Genomic DNA, 10,660 nt, shown 5'->3' with positions numbered 1-10,660 from the left:
TTAAGCAAAAACCCTCCCCAAAAAAAAAAAAAAAAAAAAAAGAATTATTTAATTAATTTATTCATTTACTTTTCACATGAATTTTGCCAGAGAGAGAAAGAAAGCAAGCCTCCAAGTCCAGGATTCAAACCGTGGTTGGCCATGTGGAAATTCCAGTGCCTTAACCACCACACCACCTGCTGGCTCAACCTCATGTAATTTTTCTGGGAAGTACTTTGGTTATAATCAGCTCATTCCCTTTGACTCAGTAATTTTACTTCTAGGAATCTATCCTAAGGAAATAGCCAAAATCTTCGTTGAGCTTTCTGTGAAAGAATGTTTATCACAGTATTATTTACAAAAGTAAAAATTTGGAATTGTGCCAAATGCCCAATTATAAGAAATTGGCTTAGCAAATTTTGGCACATGCACGAGCTGGACGGTTTTACAACCATGCAATGATTTTGTTTTTAACTCTGCTAAGGGACAGGAGAGCCCAGGGGCCAAGCACTCAGGTTTTACAGTCAGACAGAGTAGAGTTCAAGTTCTGGCTCACCACCATGGCCAAGTCCTTTAGTAAGTTGTGTAACGTCGAGACCACCTCCCCATCTGGAAGATAGCAATAGAAGCTGCCTACAGATGAAGTGAGATTATGTAAAACAGTCTAGATCTGGCCATAAAGTGCTTCCAAATAGGAAACTCTTATAAATATTCTTAAAAAAAAAAAAAAAACCCACAATATACCTCTTGGCATATTTAAAGATATTTTTCTTGGGGCCAGCAGGTGGTATGGTGGTTAAGGCACTGGACTCCCACATAGCTAACCACTGTTCAAGTCCCGGATCTGGTAGTTTGAAACTCATGCTGGGCACATATGCATGTATGCCCAAAGTCCCAAGAAGAGAATGGAAGAGAAGGGATTGTTGCATGGCCATCCCCCGTGGGGGTTGCTTTCTCACTTTCCCTCTCCCTGTCTCTCTCCAGTGAGCACATGTACCCTATGGCAAAAACCTAAAAAAAAATAATAAATAAAATAAATAAATTTTTCTTTCTTCATGACACAGCGCATATGTGTGCACATGAGAGAGAAAAGGGAGCCCCCTCCACAGGGTTTGGTCACATCACAATCCCCTTCGCCCAATACTCCGGCCCATCGGATCTTGGCACTCAGGCATGTGTCTGAGACACGCCTGTCTGAGGCCAGCAGAGTCAGGACCTCAGACCACAGTTGCCATGTGGGATCCAGCTTCCCTTGAGCAGTGTGTTCCTGCCACATTTTAGAGTCAGCTCTTTTTAATATTCTTATGTAAAAAATACCACCTGGAAAAGTGGGACCTGAAACTCCAACCCAATGCCAGTTTTGTAAAAGAAAAAGTATGAATATATACATTTTTGAAAAAGAAATACACCAGACTGGTAAAGATGGTTATGTCTGGATTCTCCTCCTTCCTTAGTTTTCAAATATTCTACAGGGAGTGAATAATGTTTATAATCAGGGGAAATGTTCATTTTAGAAACCAAGTTTAAAATCAAACCCCAGGGTCTTTAATTCTCTTAACAAATGTATTTTGTTGGTTTGTTTTCCACCAAAGTCTCTGAAACCCACCTGACAGTTAATCACCTCTCACTGTGTGCCAGGCAGTTTTTGAGATACAAACTCATCTCTATTCTTCAAATGAGGAACAGAAAGGTTAAGTCCCTTGCCCAGAGTCACACAGCTGGTTGGTTGCAGGTGGAATTCAGACCCTTTAAGCGCTATGCCACACTGTCCTCCAGACCACCTGGAACCTCCCACGATGCATCCCTGGAGCCACGCCCACATGGCCCTACATACCAAGGTGCGTGTTGGTCACAAAGTTTCCCATTCCCGATAGGTCAGGCGCCCCCTCCTCTCGGCTGACAGGACCGTCATTCCACATGAGGTCAAAGCCGCCAACTCGCTTCTCCCTTCCCGTGAGCCTGAACAGGCAGAAGACGCACAGGGTTAAGGAAGGTGCCATGGGTAGTATCCTAAGACCCAAACCAAATCCCTGATCCCTTCCCTAAACCTGCCTGCTGGTGCCCACCCTGCCAGAATTCCTTCTTTGGCCTAGGAGCCCATGTAGGCCTCAGAGGGGTGGCCTTCCGATTTGTTTCCCCAAGCCTCCATCCTCGTCCTCGGTGACACGCACCTATTTGTCATTTCTGGCTTAAAGTCTGCTTTCCTCTCTGCAAAGGCAGGGACCAGGTCTGTTGTGATTTTTTTTTGCTGTATTCTCAGTGTATGGTATGGGGTCTGGCACCCCCCCCCCAGATGGCCATGCTGTAATCTCTTCTCCTTCATTCTCCTCTCAGAATCTTGGACATGTACGCACACGTACCTGGCATGAGTTTTAAGTCGCTGGGTCTGGGACTCGAACTGTAGTCGACTACATGGGAGTCTACTGACGTAACCATTACACCATCTGCTGGTCCCAGTTTACTTCATTTTGTCCTTGGAGAACCACTCCTTCCTACCTTATCCACATGACTCAGATGGAGTGACCTCACAGTAAGGGAGGTGGGCACAAGAGTTCAGCCTGGCAGGGACCAGCAGTTAGCGTAATGGCTATGTTGCTGGACTCCCACGTAGTCAGCCGCGGTTCGAGTCCCGGACCTGGTGGCTTAAACTCACACCAGGCGCGTATGCGTGCGTGCCCAAGATCACAAGAGGAGAATGGAGAAGAAGGGATTGCAGCATAGCCATCCCCTCTAGGGGATGATTTCTCTCTTTCGGTCTCTCTGTCTGTCTCTGTCTGTCTGGCGAGCGCACGCGCCCTATAGCAAAAAACTCTCAAAAAAAAAAAAAAAAAAAAAAAAAAAGAAAAAGAGTTCAGCCTGGCCAATCACAGCCACAGTGGTTGGTTCAGGGATGGGCCTGTGACCCAATCCCCAGAAATGGGAATTAACTCTCAAGCTTTTGCTGGAATAATTGAGGAAAAGCTAATGCAGAGGAAAGAGGGGGGAGAGGGAGAGGGAGAGAGAGAGAGAGAGAGAACCAACAAACTTGGATTTACTCACTTGGATTCACCCACACCTGAAACCAGACCCTGGGTTTTTCCATTATCTACACATTGTTATAATAATAAATAGCCTTGGGGTCAGCAGGTGGCATGGTGGTTAAGGCATGGGACTCCCACATGGCTGACGACGGTTGAAGTCCCAGACGTGGCAGTTTGCTTTCTTACTTTCCTTCTCTCTCTCTCGTGAGTGTATGAGCCCTATAGCAAGTTTAAAAAATAATAAGTAAAATTAAATAATTATTTAAAAGTATAACAATAATAGGGACCAGCAGTTGGCATAATGGCTATGTCACTGGACTCCCATATGGTCAACTGCGGTTCGAGTCCTGGACCCAGTGGCTTAAACTCATGCTGGGCACGTGTGTGCATGCCCAAGATCCAAAAGGAGAATGGAGGAGAAGGGATTGTGGCATGGGGGGTGATTTCTCGCTTTCTGTCTCTGTCTCTCTCTTTCTGGCATGCACATGCACCCTATAGCAAACCCCTTCCCCCAAAAAAAGTATAACAATAATAATAATAGCCTCTGGCTGAGCACCTACTGTGAGCTAGGCACTTTACAATAAACTGTCTTCACAAAGTAACCTGACAATCCCGAGAGAGACAGTGCTTCCCATCTTAGAGGGGAGGAAACCGAGGCTCAGGTGAAGTCGGTGCAGGGCCCCCCAGTCAGAGCACTGTGAGGAAGTCTTGCTGCACCGAGTCTCAGAGAGCTGTTGGAGGACCTGCTCGGCCCAAAGGGACCAAGTCCTCAGGACATTGCAGTCTCTGTCCATAAATGGGGACAGCCCGCAAGCTCTCCAGGGCCACTCAAGTCCCCAGGTGTGAGTTCTCCCTTCCTTGGTGGGAACCCTAGCTGCCATGGTCAAGGCTGCCCCCTCCCCACCTCCCTTCCATGTCCACGACGTGCAGGGTGTCCTCCAGGAGGCAGGTCTTGAGCTCATAGTCCTCCTGACTGCTGGCCGTCAGTGAAGGGGATGCATTGACCTCCAAGAGCCACCTGGGGAGGAAGGAGAGTGGCCAGTCTTGAGGTTCCTTGGCCCCTGGAGCCTCTGACTGAGAGAGGCCAGATGGGGTTCATGGGTCCCAACCTCAACCCAAGCAGGGCTACCCCACCCACCTTCCCACTTTGAAAAAAGTCACTTAAATGAGGGAAGCGGGTAGGTGTGAGAATGCTTATGGTGCTTTTGGCTGTTTATTGTTTTTTCTTCTCCTAGTAGAGAAGTGAGTGCAAGAAAAAAATTCCCTTACTAGTGAAAGTTTGCCTATAGATGGCAACTGATCTGTGTCAGGGGCTGGGAAGACAGCAGGGAGGGTGGAGACTGTGGTGAACTGGAAAGGGCCTTCCGAGCCTGAAGGTGTGGCAGCTGCCAGCTCCATGAGAGTGGAGATTTTGATTTTTCCAGAAAAGCCCAAACTCCTATTTTTTCTGTAAACATCTCCGACATTTTAGAGATCATCAATAAATTTACTTATTCATTTTAAAATTTTCTATAGGGTGCATGCACATGCTAGAGAGAGACAGAGAGGGAGGGGGAAGTGAGAAATCACCTCCACACCCACAGAAAATGGTCCCACCACAATCCCTTCTCCTCTCAGGACTTGGCCACACATGCACATGCACCCAGCGTGGTTTTCAAGCTGCCAGGTCCGGGACTCAGACTGTGCAGTCGGCCATGTGGAAGCTGCCTTAACCTGTATACCACCTGCAGGCCCCTACTCAACTTAAGTGAAAAGCTAAAACATTCTGAAGGCCAAACTTAAAGTACCTATGGGCTGAAAGCAGCCCAAAGCCCCAGGGCCTTGGGCTGGTCACCCCATTTCACAAATGAGCTACCTTTGCACAGGAAAAGAAGTGCCAAGCTTGCACAACTAGGAAGTGACAGAGCTGGGATTCAGGCCTGGGAAGTCTGGGTGCAGAGTATGCTAAATACACCCCTCTCCAGGCCACTGGCTCTCCAGGCCACTGGCCCAGCACTCACGGCTTGAGGTCCTGGTCGATGAGGATGTCGTAGCCGTACAGCTCGAAGCAGTGCTTGTCGCTGATGATCACCTTCTGCACGCTCTGCAGGCTCTTGATGAAGATGTTGTCCATGTCACTGAAGAGCATCTCCACTGCCTCGGGCCCATGCTTGGATGCCAGGTACTGCCGGAAGCGCTGGAGCATCCACTTGCAGCCCTGGAGGCCCGGGCAGCCGGGTTGGAGAGGAGGACTCAGTTAAGCAGAACCCAGCCTCCCAGGACCCTCAAACCATCCTTTCAGCACTGTCCAGAGGCCCAGCAAATGGGGTCTACCTCCTGAGCCCTGGGCTTAGGACACCTCAGGGTATGCCCCTCCTTGTGGGGTGAAGATTCTGTATGTCCAAGGCACAGGATACCCCAGAAGTCCTGCTCACATGGCCTGTGTGGGCTTCTTCCCTGGGCCCCCTTCCCAAGGACAGGCTGCACCAACCATGTGTATCCCAGGAAAGGAGTGAGCAGAGGCTGCTGTGTGTGGGGTGCGGAAGGCGTGCACAAGGGCAGGGTATGCACAGGGGACCGGGGAGAATGGGTGCGAGCAGGGGCCCACTCTCCTAGGCTCCCTGATATGACCCTCATTCTGAGAAGTCTGAGAATTCTATGTTTAAACCTAGACTTGCAGGTTATTATGCAGATCAGATAAGTAGGTAGTTATAAAGTTTATCCATATGATAGATGGATTGATACTGATATACTATATATTGATTAATTGATAGATGGATACAAGGCATATTTGTATGATAGACTGCATGCTTGATACAGATATACTGTAAATAGGTGAATAAATAAAGATAGAAGTAAGAAAACAGAACACACTTCGTTGGGCCTGTGTTAGTGCTGTGTAACTTTTACCTGTTCAGATGCATGATTCATGGGGCTCTGTTGTACTCACAAATGGGAGGGGTGGGCCTTCCCTCCTGGGTGAATCATGAGCCCCAAACAAGCTGTCCTGGGCCCCTCGCTGCTCTACCCTTTGCACCCGCCCAGACCCAGAAGGCTGTAGGTGGAGAGCAGAAGTCCGCGTCCTCACCTTCTTTGGGTGGTAGTCGGGGGACGTCTTTTGCACAGCGACATTGGTGAGATGGACATCTGGCAGAGGGTGGTAGTTAAGGGCCAGTGTAGACAAGAAGGACCAGCCCTGCTCCATGAAGCCCCCAGGGACCACAGTGAGATGCTGCTTGGGGATTGCTAGCTCCAAGGTCACATGTGTGGGCTTTGGAGTCAGACAGGCCAAAGTTCAAATCCTGTCTGTGTCTTAGCTGGCTGTGGTCCCCTAACCAGACCACTTAACCTCTCTGAGCCTGTTTCTCCACCTGTTAAAGGGGGTACATCATAGTATTTTGACCTTACAGGATGATTTGAAAAATCTAGTCAACTGCTATATAAAAAAGTGCCTCTTATCTTGCCTGACATAGCTAATATTATTGTATTATGATGTTTCGACTTCCAAGGAGAGAAAAATTTCTAGTAAGTTAGAGGGGCCAAATATTGAACAGCCGTCTAAGGGCATACCGAGCTCCCTGTCACTAGAGGGACTCAGGCTGGGTGGATTGAAGGAATATTGGAGAAGGGATCCGCTTTGGGGTAGGGTCAGGTAGCCTTGGAATCTCCCATCCTGAGAGTCTGCCTTCGCTATCTCTCCTTCGGCACTTTCAGGGCCATCTGTGACACTCAGCAGCTTACAGAGCACGCCCACACACGTCATCTCATTTGTCCCCTGAACTGCTCCCATCTCAGAAGAAACTGGTGGCTCAGAGAGGTGAACGGACAACCACTCAGAATAGCTCTTCTTCAGCACCCTCTCCCCAGCAGTGAAGCAGAATGGGTACCCCAGACTTTATGAAATGACCACCAGGCGTAACTTTCCCCAGGATTAATTTGGGACATTTCTTGGATGGGGAAGTAGAGGCCCTTGGTCACTCACCCTCCCCATGTCTAAGTCCCCTCCAGCGCATGTTTCTCCCTGACTATGGCTTATGGATCAGGGCGCAGGGTCTCAGCCTCTTTGGAGACGGTGGGTATCCTCTCCAACATCTTTTCCCTAGAATGTCTTCTTTAGAGCTTTTGGAAGACTTTTTCTTTTTTTTATGTTGTCTGAGCGTTTTGTTGCTGTTGTTTATTTCTCCTGTGACACACACAGAGGGAGAGACAGAGAGATAGACACCCACAACAAGGTCTTTCACACCACGATCCACACCCCCCAGCTCAGCCTCCCGAGATCATTGGTGGGAGCCTCCCCACTTCACACCGATCTACACTCAGGGCCTGTTGGACCAGTTAGGAAGCAAAGAGTAAACCATTAATCAAACTCGATCTTCAGAGAAACAGTGCCGATTCGTCGTGAAATCTTTAGGGGGAAAGAATTTTCTTAGCTTAGAATCTATAGAAAAAAATCAATGGATGGGGGAGCCAGCAGGTAGCATGGTGGTTATGGCATTGGACACTCCCACATGGCCAAACATGGTTCAAGTTCTAGACCTGGTGGCTTGCTTTCTCACTTTCTCTCTCTCTCTGTATCTTTTTCAAGGATCCAGTTTAAGAAAATAAATGAATGAATAAATAAAATTAAATAAATAATTCTTTTAAAAAAATCAATGGACAATGATGGAGTCAACTAAGGAGGCAAGTATGTGAAACTAAAAATAATCAGATGTCAAGATGAAAATCAAAAGTAAACAGGCCCTAGGGTCAGTGCTATGGCTTGGTGGTTAAGGGAGTCAGATCCTGGGAGCCAGCAGGTAGCATGGTGATTAAGGTGCTGGATACTCCCACATGGCCAACCACAGTTCTAATCCTGGACCTGGTGGCTTGCTTTCTCACTTTCCCTCCCTCTCTCTCTCTCTCTGTATGTGTCTCTCTCTGGTCAAAATAAAATAAATGAATGAATAAATAAAATTTAATAAGTAATTCATGTATATATATATATACACACATACACACACTTAACTTTTAGTTAAAAAAGAGAGAGAGAGAGTTAGATCCCACATGGCTCTCCTCGCTGCAGTTCAATCTGGCCCCGGTGACTTGAAAAATGTGCCAGGCATATGTGCATACATGCCCCAAATCCCAACAGAATAAAGAAATGGAAGAGAGGAGATTGCAGTGACCACCCCACTAGGGCTACTTTCTCCCTTTCCCTCTGTCTCTCTCTCTGCGGAGCACACACGCTTCTGGCAACACAAAACAAAACAACTAAAGGGTTGTAGCAACTGTAACAGTCTAATGTTTTCATCACATGACAATCTCATGGAAACCGTTAACAATAAAATGTTATGACCCTAATAAATGAAGCACATAAAAACATGAAAGAGAAAATAGAACTGGTAGAAGACCATCTGGGAAAAGGCTCCTGGATTCTAGTAACAGAAGAGCCACAGTTTAAGAGGGATGTTAGGAAGGAGGACATGAAAATAGAAGGGGTGCAAAATCTGAGTCAAAACCCTGCCTCCTTAAGTCAAGGCCATGTTAACCTTTTTATTGTAAAAAATGCAAAACTTGCAGAATAGTTGCAAGAACAGTATGGGGAATGCCCGTATGTGCTGCGCCTAAATGTGCCGATTATTTCAGAAATGGCTTTTTAAAATGATTGTCCCCAGTACTGGGGAGCTGGGGTGAAATGAGCCATGTCAATGGGAAGAGAAAAATATAAAGAACTCTTCTGGAAAACAATCTAGTCAGATGTCCTCGACCTCGCATTCGCACCTCTCTGACACTATCAAAGGACAAAACGTAAATACAGCACAAGGTTGACCCCAAATATGCTGCTTTGTAGCAACGTGTGTCATAATAGCAAGGATCTGAGAAATCCCCAAATGCCTGCCGCGTTGGGGATTAGTAAACTGGAAAATCTACGCCAGAGAATGTTCTAATAAAAAATAAGAAAAATACTGATGGTAATGTTTAGTGAGAAAATGGTCATATTTATACCTGGGATCACTGAAGCAGAACTCTTCAAAAAAGTTCATATGGAAAATGCATATTATGAAAAACTATGCATGGATTTAAAAACATTTTGCACCCAAATAAACTCAAACTTTATTTTTCCACACACTTTTCGAAGTCCCACGTATAAAAGGAAATGACAATGAAAACCTCTACAAACAAACCTGGAAGAAAATATATTAGAGTCAGTCATGAAGTCTAGAAAAATGGGACTTAAGAAGGTTTCTTTTCTTTTTTGTACTTTTACTAATTTTCTGATTTATCGTTAATACTTTTGTTGTAAAAATGATATCCTTCCAATTTCTTTTGCTTGCTTGGTTTTTGGTTTTTGCTACAGGATGTGTGTGCTTGCCTAAGAGAGGTGGAAAGTGAGAAATCACACCGCAGGGAGGATGGCCACTCACAATTCCTTCTCCATTCTCCTCTCAGGATTTTGGACACGCACACACATGCACTCGACGTGTTTTTCAAGTCACCAGGTCTGAGACTCAAACCATGCAGCTATCCATGTGGGATCTAGCACCTTAACCACCATGCCATTTGACTGACCCTGTTTAATTACTTTTATTATTAGAGTAACACATATTGGTTGTAGTAACAATCCATAATACAGAGAAATGTATAAAGTTAAAAATAAACGTTTCCTGACCTGATTTGAATCCTCTGTGATTTTCAGAGTACTATAATAATCAAGTGAACCTAACTGTATTACTTTAACTTTTTAATTTTTCGCTAAACAGAAATATACTTCTTTAAAAGCAAAAATGGGATCATAAACATACTAGTTCTACACCTTGCATTTTGCTTTCACTTAACAGTCTGTTTTAGATACCTTTCCATGTCATGACATGTCAGTCTACTTCACTGTTAACAGATACACAATGTCATGTAGATGCTCTACTATTAATTCCCCCGCAGGGTAATTTAAGCTGTTTCTACTTTTTCCCTATTCCTTTTTTAAAATTATTTCATTTCATTTTATTCATTTATTTATTTTAATTTGACCAGAGAGAGAGAGAGGGAAAGTGAGAAAGCAAGCCACCAGGTCCGGGACTCAAACCACAGTCAGCCATGTGGGTGTGTCCAGCACCTCAACCACCACGCCATTCCATTCAGTGTTTCTGCAAAATATTTTCATATCTTGTGTATGTATGTATAAGTATATATATTTGAACAATTGTGTGTAAACCATAGGTCTATCTGTATGTGTGTGTTCATGCATTGCATAACAACACTTTGGTCAAGACAGTCCACCATAACATTGAAACACAATTACGTATCTACGGTGAAGCTGGTGGAAACAAATCCACTGCACTGCCAATGGCATATATGTACATATATTTCATATTTCATGTGTGTGTGTGTGTGTGTGTGTGTGTGTGTGTATTGAGACCACATGGGAGGCCCAGGCCTGGCACTGCAGTACAGGCCAAGTGATCCTAGCTAACTGGGAGGCTGAAGTGGGATATTACAATAAGGCAAGATCCTATAAAAAAAAATAGTAATAATTTATCTCTCTCCCTTTCTTTTCCTCCTCACCCCCTCATTATCATTTAATATATATATACGGGGTCAGCAGGTGGCATGGTGGTTAAGGCTCTGAACTCCCACATAGCCAACTGCAGTTCAAGTCCCAGACCTGGCAGCTTGTTTTCTCACTTTCCCAATCTCTCTCTCTGGTG

At 45.5% G+C, this 10,660-nt stretch overlaps 1 protein-coding gene across 3 annotated transcripts in view; it reads right to left on the bottom strand.

Annotated features, from left to right (window-relative positions):
* The window catches only part of TTLL9 (tubulin tyrosine ligase like 9), a 45,592-nt gene that overhangs the window by 5,017 nt on the left and 29,915 nt on the right, over positions 1-10,660 (bottom strand). For 2 of the 3 annotated variants that reach the window (XM_006154728.2, XM_027774274.1), the window contains 4 exons: positions 6,067-6,125; positions 5,000-5,196; positions 3,904-4,017; positions 1,814-1,938 (listed from right to left, as the gene is read on the bottom strand). In XM_006154728.2, the coding sequence (XP_006154790.1) occupies positions 1,814-1,938; positions 3,904-4,017; positions 5,000-5,196; positions 6,067-6,125 (495 nt within the window). The remainder of the gene's footprint in view (positions 1-1,813; positions 1,939-3,903; positions 4,018-4,999; positions 5,197-6,066; positions 6,126-10,660) is intronic. The other variant, XM_027774275.1, reaches the window with a different exon arrangement.

Source organism: Tupaia chinensis, unplaced genomic scaffold (genome assembly GCF_000334495.1).
Source record: "Tupaia chinensis unplaced genomic scaffold, TupChi_1.0 Scaffold000418_1, whole genome shotgun sequence".
In the NCBI taxonomy this organism is placed as follows: domain Eukaryota; kingdom Metazoa; phylum Chordata; class Mammalia; order Scandentia; family Tupaiidae; genus Tupaia; species Tupaia belangeri.
The sequence above is the reverse complement of the archived record's forward strand: the minus strand, read 5'-3'. Positions and strand labels throughout refer to the sequence as shown.